A 14610-nucleotide genomic window follows, 5' to 3' on the forward strand; every position below is an offset into this window, starting at 1 on the left:
AGCAGAGCAGAGCACAGCAGCGCAGAGCAGAGCACCGCAGAGCAGAGCACCGCAGAGCAGAGCACAGCAGCGCAGAGCAGAGCACCGCAGAGCAGAGCAGAGCACCGCAGAGCAGAGCAGAGCACCGCAGAGCAGAGCACCGCAGAGCAGAGCAGAGCACCGCAGAGCAGAGCAGAGCACCACAGAGCAGAGCAGAGCACCGCAGAGCAGAGCAGAGCACCGCAGAGCAGAGCAGAGCAGAGCAGAGCAGAGCAGAGCACCGCAGAGCAGAGCACCGCAGAGCAGAGCACCGCAGAGCAGAGCACCGCAGAGCAGAGCAGAGCAAAGCACAGCAGCGCAGAGCACAGCAGAGCAGAGCAGCGCAGAGCACCGCAGAGCAGAGCACCGCAGAGCAGAGCAGAGCAAAGCACAGCAGCGCAGAGCACAGCAGAGCAGAGCAGCGCAGAGCACCGCAGAGCAGAGCACCGCAGAGCAGAGCAGAGCAGAGCAAAGCACAGCAGCGCAGAGCACAGCAGAGCAGAGCAGCGCAGAGCACCGCAGAGCAGAGCACCGCAGAGCAGAGCAGAGCAAAGCACAGCAGCGCAGAGCACAGCAGAGCAGAGCAGCGCAGAGCACTGCAGAGCAGAGCACCGCAGAGCAGAGCAGAGCAAAGCACAGCAGCGCAGAGCACCGCAGAGCAGAGCAGCGCAGAGCACCGCAGAGCAGAGCACCGCAGAGTACAGCAGAGCAGAGCATAGCAGCGCAGAGCACCGCAGAGCAGAGTACCACAGAGCAGAGCACAGCAGAGCAGAGCAAAGCACAGCAGCGCAGAGCACCGCAGAGCAGAGCAGAGCAGAGCAGAGCACAGCAGCGCAGAGCACCGCAGAGCAGAGTACCACAGAGCAGAGCACAGCAGAGCAGAGCAAAGCACAGCAGCGCAGAGCACCGCAGAGCAGAGCACAGCAGAGCAGAGCAGAGCAAAGCACAGCAGCGCAGAGCACCGCAGAGCAGAGCAGAGCAGAGCAGAGCATAGCAGAGCACCGCGGAGCAGAGCACAGCAGAGCAGAGCACCGCAGAGCAGAGCAGAGCAGAGCAGAGCACAGCAGCGCAGCGCAGAGCACAGCAGAGCAGAGCAGAGCAGAGCAGAGCAGAGCAGAGCAGAGCAGAGCACAGCAGCGCAGAGCAGAGCACCGCAGAGCAGAGCACAGCAGAGCAGAGCACCGCAGAGCAGAGCAGAGCACAGCAGCGCAGAGCACCGCAGAGCAGAGTACCACAGAGCAGAGCAGAGCAGAGCAAAGCAGCAGCAGAGCACCGCAGAGCAGAGTACCACAGAGCAGAGCACAGCAGAGCAAAGCACAGCAGAGCAGAGTACCACAGAGCAGAGCACAGCAGAGCAAAGCACAGCAGAGCAAAGCACAGCAGAGCAAAGCACAGCAGAGCAAAGCAGAGCAGAGCACACCTGAGCAGAGTGGGGCCAGCAGCAGCTCAGAGAGAAGATGGAAGTTGGAAGTAATACAGGAAACAGGAAACTGGAAACAGCCCTAGAGATAAGCAGTCTCACAGAGGAACAGACTGGACACTTTCATTGAAGAAATGAGGAGCAATAAAGTACACTTCTTGTTTGTGAAATCTTTGTTTGTCACTCCTCAGAAACTACAACAAATTGTCATAGATGAAGGCAGAGTTTCCCAACTGGTGGTTTTATTTGGCCGTTTTCTGAACAAAAATATATAGATTAAAAATAAAAATAAAAATAATTGTTGGACATAAAAGAGTGTAAAAACACCAGGAATTCAGCTCCAAGTGACTTTTATTTAGGAAATCTGTTCCCAAGTATTCACACATATAATAGAGAGACACGTGATCATCTACAAATGTTTGAAATTATAATGTTTTAGTCAAATATATCTGTTTGGGATTCTTGCGGTCAAATTATAGTCTACAAGTTATTTGTAATTTCGTTGTGGCCCCCTGACCATTCGCCCAAGAAAATTCGGCCCGCGGCTGAATCTAGTTGATGATCCCTGGCTTAAGGTGTAACCAATCGATGGCACTGCCTGGTAACAGTGTGAACAACAGCACAAATCCTCACACTGGAGTAGTCCTTTCACACTCTGCAACCCCCAGTTAGATAAAGGACCTAGATACTGTAGCAACTTGGGCATGGATGTTTCAGTCACTACAAAACACACTCCAAGCTTCCTAGGAAGATAAGAGAATGGCAGCCGTAGAAGGAAAGGTGTCTGTCTATCTGATGGGGAAGCGAGCACACACACACACACACACAAACACACACACACACACACACACACACACACACACACACACACACACACACACACACACACACACACACACACACACACACACACACACACACACACACACACACACACACACACACACACACACACACACACACACACACACACACACACATAAAGGGAAAAGCCTTCTTAGTGAGGGAGGCAGAGAGGAACATGTCAGAGTGTTTGGTCTTATCAGAGCAGATGTAGAGAGAATAAGACCTGTTGGTGACAGGAAGGCAGGGAGCAGGTAGAAGATGACCAGGTTAGCAACCCACCAGTCAGAGGAACTCTGCTGTTCGGAGTTCTTATAACAACTCATGAATTTCTTGAGACTATAAGAAACACCAATGGTTTTCATTTCCCCTCATCTATGAAGCTGTATTTCTGAGATGTTTTGAAGCATCAGCTGATAGGTCAGAATCAGAAAGCCAGTGAAACATAGTCCAATTAAAAGCATTTGCCCTTCAGAGGGCTATGAAATAAGGAATGTCAGTTAAGAACAAATTCCTATTTTCAATGACGGCCTATGAACAGTGGGTTAACTGCCTGGTTCAGGTGCAGTTCCACAGAGTTTTACCTGGGCAGCTCAGGGATCCGGTCTTGCAACCTTTCGGTTACTAGTCCAACGCTCTAACCACTAGGCTTCCTTTCCTGCCTTTTCTGAAGGAACCTTGGGTTTCACAGCAAATATGATGTCAAAGAAGCTGCAATCACTGCAATCAAGTGAAGGATGTCCTCTCATCTGGGCTCATGGATGTGGAGAGGAACGGCTAACCACCCAAATCACACAGGGTGGAACTTCTATCCTTTGGTAAGTAGAGGTCTTGGGAGAGGGGTCACAACCACAATGACATCCTAATCTCTCTTACAGTGCTGTGTGTTTTCATTGATCGGCACAGAATGCTGTAAAAAGGTTGAATGGTGACCTTTCTTTATGATTGGGAGCTGAGATGAGCTCCCAATCATACAGCCACAATAACATAGGTCAGGGGGAACGAAGGTAGTACTCTCTCTATTGTAAAACAAACACACATGCTCGCACACACACTCCTTTTGTATTGGAAGATTGCAGAAACCATAATCCACCTTACCTCCACCCTCCACCTTCTTAGACTACTCTACATCCTCCACTGACCTATTCATATTTTGCACGAAATCTTTAGAGCCCCAAATAGGTATGGAGTGTAATCCTGGGGCCAAGGCATGCAGGCTGTGTGCTGTAGTGGGCTGTGTGCTGAACCGACTGGGCACAGGCGTCAATTCAACGTCTATTCCACGTTGGTTCAACACAATTGAATTGAAATGACGTGGAAACAGCATTGATTTAACCAGTGTGTGCCCAGTGGGTAGTAGGCTCTGTGCTGGCTAGCTCATTCAGTATTCCTCAATCCAAATAGCCCTGAACCTGGCTGACCCACCTCACCTTGCTCCAGCCTGCAGCAAGAGAGAGAGATAGAGAGAGAGGGAGAGAGGGAGAGAGGGAGAGAGAGAGAGAGAGAGAGAGAGAGAGAGAGAGAGAGAGAGAGAGAGAGAGAGAGAGAGAGAGAGAGAGAGAGAGAGAGAGAGAGAGAGAGAGAGAGAGGGAAAGAGTGTGTGTGCTAACCTCTCAGCCCACATTGTGAAAGACTCAGCTGGACTGTGTAATCCAAAGTAGTTTAAATGCAGCGCAACTTGTAAGAGGGGCAGAACCCACACAATCCTCTAGTCTATTTGACTGAATGCATTCTTTCTCTGGCCATATCCTTCTGAACTCTGGTTCTCACTAAATTCCTGGAGCCCCCCACACTGACTCAACCCAGCATCCACATGTCCAAGCCTCCAGGGTTAACCACCGCCCCTTCCTCCATTCTCCATTTTCAGAACTGTGGACTCACTCTCTTCCAGTATAAGTAGTATACGAAGAAAAAAACAGCCCCACCCAACTCCTCCCACAACCCACACACACACAGAGTTCTGGCTGACAGTAAACCCACCCCAGACCTCCAGGCCACACGGCTGACAGCATCAACGTGAGAGGTCTGGACTGAATTCTGTCTATGTGGTCCCACTATGTGTGTGTGTGTGTGTGTGTGTGTGTGTGTGTGTGTGTGTGTGTGTGTGTGTGTGTGTGTGTGTGTGTGTGTGTGTGTGTGTGTGTGTGTGTGTGTGTGTGTGTGTGTGTGTGTGTGTGTGTGTGTGTGTGTATGTGACTGCGTTTGCGTGTGCAAAGGTAGGGGAAGCAGGAAACGGCAGAAATAGCTCTCATGATTAATCTGGACGACTCATCAGACCTGTGGGGACAGAGCCAGACTCTTGTCCGACAGTGGGAAACAATGCCAGCATTACTGAGAAGGAGGCTAATGCCTTCTCACACACACACACACACACACACACACACACACACACACACACACACACACACACACACACACACACACACACACACACACACACACACACACACACACACACACACACACACACACACACACCACAGGAGGCCTATGTGGGAGAAAAGCATTCTAGGATAGCAGTCCTCACAGAACAGAACAACGTGGCCCTTAGACACTGATCTACACAGTTTTACATTTACCCACTGACTATAAATGTTCATATTTGGGGAAAGTAAACTGATCCTAGATCTGTGCATAAGGTGAACTTCTATCCGAAGTGATGTCTTACCTGCTGAGGTGGGGCGTGGGGTTGCAGGTAGGGGGCTGTGAAGGGGGGGTGGTAGGGTTCTGCTGGGGGGGACTGAAGTAGGGTCCCGGGGTCGTTCCCTGCTGTTGCTGCTGCTGCTGGCTGTATCCTCCTATACCCTGCTGGCCATACTGGGGGGGACCCTGCTGGAATACAACCAATCATACAACAGTTAGAGTAGCTAGCACCTACCCTCTGCTGGAACCATAGATATCCTATTAACTTACTAGAGGGGCTATGGGTCGGCAGGTAGCCTAGTGGTTAGAGCATTGGACCTGTAAGCAAAAAGTTGCTAGATCAAATCCCTGAGCTGACAAGGTCAAAATGTGTTGTTCTTCCCCTGAACAAGGCAGTTAACCCACTGTTCCTAGATTGTCATTGTAAATAAGAATTTGTTCTTAAAAAGACATTGCGCTCCCTCACCTAAAAAAAATTGTACTACACCACTGCACTCACTAATTGTATCTAAGGGTACGTTTGTAAATTCCCTTTTGCTATCTACTTCGATTTCAGAGCACTCTCGTCTGAGTGTGCCAGAGCGCAGAATAACTGATGAATTCACAAACGCTCAACACCTGTTGAAAAGGGCCAATGTCTGCAATAAAGCGTAATTAAGTTGTTGCCAGCAGCACAGTTACAGACACCAACCCTCTGAATAACATAAAAACAGCCTAACCAGCTCTTGTAGAAAAATGGCCAGAGTGTGGTGTTCTCTCATTTATGTCTGGAAGTAGCTAGCAAGCTAGCTAACTTTAGGAAGTTACCTTGGGTGCTTGACTGCGGTTGTGAGGTCAGAACACTCAGATCAACCCTACTCATCGGCCAGAGCGTCCAGTATGCGCTCTGAACGCTCCGAGAGTGAAACACTCTGAATTTACGATCTGACAATCTGACAACGTTCACAATTTACGAACGCACACTCTGAATGCCCCATGGCACTCCAGAGTCAATTTACGAACGCACCCTAATACTGACTGGAATTAGAATACTAGAATGGGCATGAACCTTCTTATGATGGGATGAATGTCAGTCATTTTGGTCAGGGAGTTGGTCAACCAAGGATTGACAGTCAAGTGATAAGATATTGTGTAAAATAATGAATTTGAAGAATTTATTTGCACTGTATGTTTGTTAGCTAGCTAGCCAGCCAGTCTTAGAGGAATGATTCCGTACATTTTTCAAGTTAACTGTCAACATGCCAACATTCCGTTTAAACAATGCAGTCAGTCCACAGCCAGACATTGGCTGACATCATTTAATAAAGTTGTTAATGCAACAATTACTGATATTTTTACAAAACATTGGTATGAAACCCATATAAATGTTTTATATAATTGTATGACAATATTATAAGTTGCCAATAATTATATGACCAATTTTTTAAATATCATAACATTACAGAGGAAAAAGAAGGAACGGCGCGCCCGCGTGACCACGCAGTAAACAACTGATTGGCCACAGCCTAGTCCACTTGTTGAAACAGCTCTTATTCAACCAACTTCCACAATAGAAGCGTCAAACAACTTTCTAAAGACTGTTGACATCTGCTGGAAGCCTTGAGAAGTGCAATCTGGCCCCATAGACACAGCATATTGGATAGGCAATCACTTAAATTAAACTACAAACCTTCCCACTTCCTGGTTGGATTTGTCTCAGGTTTTCGCCTGCCATATTAGTTCAGTTATACTCACAGACATCATTCAAACAGTTTTAGAAACTTCAGAGTGTTTTCTATCCAATACTACTAATAATATGCATATATTAGCATCTTTGATGATCTTCATCAGAATGCACAGGAATCCCAGGAATCGCAAATAAATGCTTGATTTGTTCGATAATGTCCATTATTTATGTCCAAGTAGCTACTTTTGTTAGCGCGTTTAGTACACAAATCCAAACGCTCGTGCAGGTCCAGCCAAACGTCAGACAAAAAATTAAAAAAGTTATATTACAGGTCGAAGAAACTTGTCAAACTAAGTATAGAATCAATCTTTAGGATGTTTTTATCATGAATCTTCAATAACGTTCCAACCGGAGAATTCCTATGACTGTAGAGAAGCAATGGAATGCAGGTCGCTATCATGTGAAATGCGTATGAACTAGACCTGGCTCTCTGCCAGACCACTGACTCAAACAGCTCCCATCTGGCTCCACAACACAGTGGAAGCCTCATTCAAGTTTCTAAAGACGGTTGACATCTAGTGGAAGCCCTAGGATGTGCAACTTGATCAATATCCCACTGTGTATTCAATAAGTGCTGGGTTGAAAATCGACCAACCTCAGATTTCCCACTTCCTGTTTGGATTTCTTCTCAGGTTTTTGCCTGCCATATGAGTTATGTTATACTCACAGACATCATTCAAACAGTTTTAGAAACTTCAGAGTGTTTTCTATCTAATAATAATACTAATAATAATATGCATATATTAGCAACGGGGACTGAGGAGCAGGCCATTTACTCTGGGCACTTCTGGGCACCTTTCACCCAAGCTACTCAATACTGCCCCTGCAGCCATAAGAAGTTTTAAATTACATCATAATTTCCTCAATCAAACTCTGTACCGACAGATGTAGCCTATTGAATAACCTATATAGAATATGCATAAAATGCATCCTCAAATTGCAATGTCTGCCTATGCCCACACATATTGTCTCAAGAAAATGTTATATTTTTGATACCCTCAAATAGGGCTGTGGCAGTCAAGCAATTTTGTCAGCCGATGATTGTCAAGTAAGTAACTGTCATCTCCTGGCTTCAACACATACAGTTGAAGTTGGAAGATTAGATACACTCGTTTTTAAACCACTCCACAAATGTCTTGTTAACAAACTTTAGTTTTGGCAAGTCGGTTAGGACATCTACTTTGTGCATGACACAAGTAATTTTTCCAACAATTGTTTCCAGACAGATTATTTCACTTATAATTCACTGTATCACAATTCCAGTGGGTCAGAAGTTTACATACACTAAGTTGACTGCCTTTAAACAGCTTGGAGAATTCCAAAAAATTATGTCATGGCTTTAGAAGCTTCTGATAGGCTAATTGACATCATTTGAGTCAATTGGAGGTGTACCTGTGGATGTATTTCAAGGCCTACCTTCAAACTCAGTGCCTCTTGCTTGACATCGTGGGAAAATCAAAAGAAATCAGCCAAGATCTCAGAAAAAAATTGTAGACCTCCACAAGTCTGGTTCATCCTTTGGAGCAATTTCCAAACACCTGAAGGTACCACGTTCATCTGTACAAACAACAGTACGCAAGTATAAACACCATGGGAACACGCAGCTGTCATACCGCTCAGGAAGGAGACGCATTCTGTCTCCTAGAGATGAATGTACTTTGGTGCGAAAAGTGCAATCCCAGTACAACAGCAAAGGACATTGTAAAGATGCTGGAAGAAACAGATACAAAAGTATCTATGTCCACAGTAAAACGAGTCCTATATCGACATAATTGAAAGGCCGCTCAGCAAGGAAGAAGCCACTGCTCCAAAACCGCCATTAAAAAGCCAGACTACAGTTTGCAACTGCACATGGGGATGAAGATCCTACTTTTTGGAGAAATGTCCTCTGGTCTGATGAAACAAAATAGAACTGTTTGGCCATAATGACCATCATCATGTTTGGAGGAAAAAGGGGAACGCTTGCAAGCTGAAGAACACCATCATGCAGCATCATGTTGTTGGGGTGCTTTGCTGCAGGAGGGACTGGTGCACTTCACAAAATAGATTGCATCATGAGGGAGGAAAATTACGTAGATATATTGAAGCAACATCTCAAGACATCAGTCAGGAAGTTGAGGCTTGGTCGCAAATGGGTCTTCCAAGTGGACCATGACCCCAAGCATACTTCCAAGGTTGTGGCAAAATGGCTTAAGGACAACAAAGTCAAGGTATTGGAGTGGCCATTACAAAAGCCTGACCTCAATCCTATATAAAATGTGTGGGCAGAACTGAAAAAGCGTGTGCGAGCAAGGAGGCCTACAAACCTGACTCAGTTATAACAGCTCTGTCAGGAGGAATGGGCCAAAATTCACCCAACTTAATGTGGGAAGCTTGTGGAAGGCTACCCGAAACATTTGACCCAAGCTAAACCATTTAAAGGCAATGCTACCAAATACTAATTCAGTGTATGTAAACTTCTGACCCACTGGAAATGCGACAAAATAAATAAAAGCTGAAATAAATCAGTATCTCTACTATTAATCTGACATTTCACATTCTTAAAATAAAGTGGTGATCCTAACTGACCTAAGACAGGGAAAAATGTTTTTGATTAAATGTCAGGAATTGTGAAAAACTGAATTTAAATGTGTTTGGCTAAGCTGTATGTAATCGTCCGACTTCAACTGTAGCTTACAAGCCACTCTATAACACCTGTTGTGGAAAGGAGTGGACCAAAGCGCAGCGTGAAAAGTGTTCATGATTTCCTTTTATTATCAAAAAACACTCAAACAAAAGCGAACAGTTCTGTCAGGTAACAGAGACTAGACAGAAAATAACTACCCACAAACACTGGGGGAAAAAAGCTGCCTAAGTATTATTCCCAATCAGAGACCACGATAGACACCTGCCTCTGATTGAGAACCATACTCGGCCAAAACAAAGAAATAGACAACATAGAATGCCCACCCCAAATCACACCCTGACCTATCCAAATAGAGCGTGACACACTGATGCAGATCTTTGGAAAATCTACATTTTAAAAAGTCTATTTAAATTCATTTAATATCAAATCAAATCATAGCCTATATAGCCTACACCTACATCATCATAATAAATCCATAATTTAGAAACATGACATGAAGAAAATGTAGTCTATTTCAGAAGAACAGAATAGTATAGTATAGTACAAGTTGTCCTTGTTAGGCCCTGATATGGCTATGCTATATGGCTGTGGGCTACACTAGTTCATTTTAGCAGACAAGATTTTCTTAGAATTACTTGGCATTATTTTTTGTTATTTTATAGTATGAAGAATACAATTGAACATAGCTGAATAAAATAGAATGGGCATTTTCTTCCTACAATTCCCAAGGAAGTGAGCACATGGGGTTAATCTGTGTTGAGGGGTTAACAAAGAAACTGGTCTTCCTATATGCTTAATTTAGAGGTATTTATTCAACTTTAGTTGTGATACAAATGTTTGGCTACATGTTTAGATTTTGAATACATTCGAAGGCTGCATGATTGAAAAAAAGTTGCATGAATGGCATGAGCTCTGGTTTGTTTCTTGTAACAATCACTTCTCACCCGGCCTTAAAGTTTCCGGTGACATCCCCCTTGTGTGCCCGTAATGCCCCCTAAAGAATCCATGCCTTGTGCGGCCAAAGTGGTCGTTGTGCCCTTGGAGGCTGAATATAATCATTTGAATTCCCTGCCATGCTCCTTAGCACCTCTCATTCAAACGGCTCTCTCAGATATCTCAATTCTTATTAGCCATTGCCCATCATGTAATCGGGTCCTTCTCATAGGCATTTCAGCTAAGAAATGGACTACAAGTGAAGACAGACACATCGGGGACGCAACTGTGCGTGTCCCTCTTATCGAATTCCGAGGTACATATTGAAGCTGTTAGAAGAACTGTCCACATTTAGTCTCCTTTTCGTCAGCCAACAAGATGAGTAGGCCTAAGGAACAGCAAGAGCACTAGCCTATGTCAATCTACTCTCCCACATAGTACAAAAGTTGACCTATTCTATTGGTCAACTTGTCCTTCCTTCTGTGCAATAAATAAATATTACAAACATACTCTGGCACAATTGTGGTAGGCAATAGATCCCAAATGAATACAACCACTTGCATCAAAAAAGGGGCTGAAGCAGCAGATCAGAACGTTTGATCAAATGTTGATAAACTATTAGGCTATTTCTTTACATTATAAGCGCAACAATGTGCACATGGCAGTAGGCTATAAGCACGAATGTTCCAAAAATGCAATTCATTCGCGGGAAAACACTGTTCTCAAAAGTGATTGCAAATCGGATTCTGCATGTAATGCTTTATTACAAAGGTGCAATGTTATGGTGGAAATGATCTTCCCCAAACTAGAAACTCACAGGCAGCCGATGTTAGGCTCTACACTGGTTGGAAACAGGCAGCCGATGTTAGGCTCTACACTGGTTGGAAACAGGCAGCCGATGTTAGGCTCTACACTGGTTGGAAACAGGCAGCCGATGTTAGGCTCTACACTGGTTGGAAACAGGCAGCCGATGTTAGGCTCTACACTGGTTGGAAACAGGCAGCCGATGTTAGGCTCTACACTGGTTGGAAACAGGCAGCCGATGTTAGGCTCTACACTGGTTGGAAACAGGCAGCCGATGTTAGGCTCTACACTGGTTGGAAACAGGCAGCCGATGTTAGGCTCTACACTGGTTGTAAACAGGCAGCCGATGTTAGGCTCTACACTGGTTGGAAACAGGCAGCCGATGTTAGGCTCTAAACAGGCAGCCGATGTTAGGCTCTACACTGGTTGGAAACAGGCAGCCGATGTTAGGCTCTACACTGGTTGGAAACAGGCAGCCGATGTTAGGCTCTACACTGGTTGGAAACAGGCAGCCGATGTTAGGCTCTACACTGGTTGTAAACAGGCAGCCGATGTTAGGCTCTACACTGGTTGTAAACAGGCAGCCGATGTTAGGCTCTACACTGGTTGGAAACAGGCAGCCGATGTTAGGCTCTACACTGGTTGGAAACAGGCAGCCGATGTTAGGCTCTACACTGGTTGTAAACAGGCAGCCGATGTTAGGCTCTACACTGGTTGTAAAGCGGATTCATGTGCTTCATTTTAGTTGTGATGAGGTGTGGATACATGAAGGCTACATGTGGTGTGCGACTATGATTTGAAAAGGTCAACAGAAAAAGGCATGCACAGTTTCTTGCCTTACTGCACAAGCAGGACATCACACACAATTCACAAGTGATAGGCTAATATTGTCACCCATCAGACTATTTTTTATTTAATGTTGTCTTTACATATATTAATTAATATATAAATTAAATTTGTTTTGATATAGAATGGACCGTTATCATGCCCCTGTCGGGAAAAAATGAAACATGTAATCTATTCAATTAAATAGCAAATGGAGGACGCTTTTCCCGTGGTTCATTTCAAAGACCGGTAGGCTATACTCCTGTTGTAAAGCCAAAAAATGTGCTAAATATTAGGGAAGTTGAGAAATAAATATAGTAGGCCTTGCCTATAGAAAGCTGATGTGATGCCCCTCTTTTTAATAGAGGCCATCAAAACGCTCATGCAATTGCATAGCCTATTGAAATGTTGTGTAACATGAGCTCATGGGCTCTCATGAAGTGTTTGACTTGATTTTCTAAAACATTTGCATTTATGTCAGAGTGATTAGAGGGACTGTACTGTAGAGTCCTAGGTACCAGGCAGTTAGCAAGTTTGGTATGTTACTAGCAGCAGCATCAGAGCTTGGAGAAGCCTAGTTACCGTGACTAAACGGTCACATGGAATTTGACTGCCCCCAAACACCAAGTTAGGCATACCTTATTTAAAAATAGGCCATTATCACATTTTGCCAGTGAAACTGCAACTGCATGCTAATCATTTGATTGATCTCAATCAGTATCATGGAATAGCCTATGCATTTAGAATTTTAGTGTTAATTCGTTTACATTTATCAGAATACATTTTACAAATATAGTTTCACCGGCTCTGTGTATTCTCAAATTGAAACAGGTGAGGGAGCGCTGCTCCTCCGTGCTCTGTGTATTCTCAAATTGAAAAAGGTGAGGGAGCGCTGCTCCTCCGTGCTCTGTGTAAACAAGTGATGAAACATTTTACACACACATAGCCTACTTGGACAGCTGGTCCCCACATTTTTCACTCTTCTACACCGAATAGTCTGAGGCCACAGGGCTCTTCTCGCAGGCTCTATTTCACCAAATAGGGGTGTTGCGAACCTAAGGTGGAGATTTTTGATCCGGTTACATTGAACAACACAGCAGCTTTTCAGCATGTTTTGTTATTTCTGTATAACAAAACATTTAGGAAGTTGGCTCTTTTACAATGGGGTTCAATCGGAAAGAATGTTTCTTTTCCCCAACTTGTGGGTGTGGTTGAGGGGAATTCCTTATTATTATGTGAATATAGACTCAGAGTATGTCTGGAACAACCAATCAAAGTTAGAGCAGCAAGGAAGTCAATCTGCTCCGCCAATCAAAATAATCCAAAAGGATAGCACCTCCCCTCTTTTCTGAAGGAGACAAATTTCATAACAGTCTAAAAACCAACATAATGTATCCTCATTCAGTTCCCCTACTTCCCCACAGAGCCAATGAGAGCATTCAGAGGAGCCAGGACCCACCAATAAGCTTCAACCAGATCCTCCATTCATTTATTCCCGATTGAATTATAGTCACATCATGGTAGCAGCACTGTGCCAAATGTGACACAGCATTCTATCTATGCTCTCCTGCCAATTCCAGTCACAGAGCAACTGGTGTTTTCACAAATGTTGCATGTTGCATGTCCCATCTTCTGCCAAACTGCTCCCTCCATCCTCCCTTCCTCCAGAACAGGGGACATGCTGTTCTGTGAACTCAGGCAGACCATAATTGTAATAGAGGACACATTGAACTGAAGCAGTAATGACTTGGGCTAGAGATACGTATTCCCAGTGTATTGTGCTTTTCATTAGGCAGACACAATTATGACACTTTTAAATGTATGTTTATTGTGTGTGTGTGTGTGTGTGTGTGTGTGTGTGTGTGTGTGTGTGTGTGTGTGTGTGTGTGTGTGTGTGTGTGTGTGTGTGTGTGTGTGTGTGTGTGTGTGTGTGTGTGTGTGTGTGTGTGTGTGTGTGTGTGTGTGTGTGTGTGTGTGTGTGAGCGCGCGTGTGTTATGCACGTGTTTTGTTTATGTCGATGTGTGTGTATTGACATAAATGTGTCCACAGATGTGTACAACTAGTTGCCACAATGTGTGCCAACACCACTGGGTTAATCTGTGTATTGTCCCAGTTTAAATCCCTACGTGTTGGGCTTTATACAGATATACTGAAAGGCTCTCTCCCTCCTCTCTCCCTCCTCTCTCCTTCCTCTCTCCCTCCTCCCTCCCTCCTCCCTCCCTCCTCTCTCCCTCCTCTCTCCCTCCTCTCTCCCTCCTCTCTCCCTCCTCTCTCCCTCCTCCCTCCCTCCTCTCCCTCCTCTCTCCCTCCTCTCTCCCTCCTCCCTCCCTCCTCTCTCCCTCCTCTCTCCCTCCTCTCTCCCTCCTCTCTCCACAGATGATTTCCTCTATGCTGAGTCTGTGGGGACGGCAGCCAGGGAACTGCTGGAGTAGCTTCCCCAACCCAACGGTGCCATCAAACACATGCTTCATCCCCTCATCCCTCCCACTCTTTCCCATTGTTGAACAGCTCTTACACCGCACACACCTACGCGCACACACATACACACACACGCACACACACACACACACACACACACACACACACACACACACACACACACACACACACACACACACACACACACACACACACACACACACACACACACACACACACACACTGATGCACTCCGGCTCCAAAACGGTCATTTTAAATGTCCCTCCCTGACATCAGCAGGCTCCACAAATAAAAGTGATTTTTTTGTAGGATGATGATATTACTGTAAACGC

The 14610-nt window shown here is 45.2% G+C and overlaps 1 protein-coding gene across 1 annotated transcript in view; it reads right to left on the bottom strand.

The window, feature by feature from the left end:
• The window catches only part of LOC124001207 (AT-rich interactive domain-containing protein 1B-like), a 350643-nt gene that overhangs the window by 261979 nt on the left and 74054 nt on the right, over positions 1 to 14610 (bottom strand). Inside the window, 2 exon segments of the mRNA XM_046307830.1 lie at positions 4950 to 4984; positions 4987 to 5113. Of these exon segments, the coding sequence (XP_046163786.1) occupies positions 4950 to 4984; positions 4987 to 5113 (162 nt within the window).

The sequence above is a fragment of the Oncorhynchus gorbuscha genome, linkage group LG17 (genome assembly GCF_021184085.1).
Source record: "Oncorhynchus gorbuscha isolate QuinsamMale2020 ecotype Even-year linkage group LG17, OgorEven_v1.0, whole genome shotgun sequence".
NCBI classification, from domain to species: domain Eukaryota; kingdom Metazoa; phylum Chordata; class Actinopteri; order Salmoniformes; family Salmonidae; genus Oncorhynchus; species Oncorhynchus gorbuscha.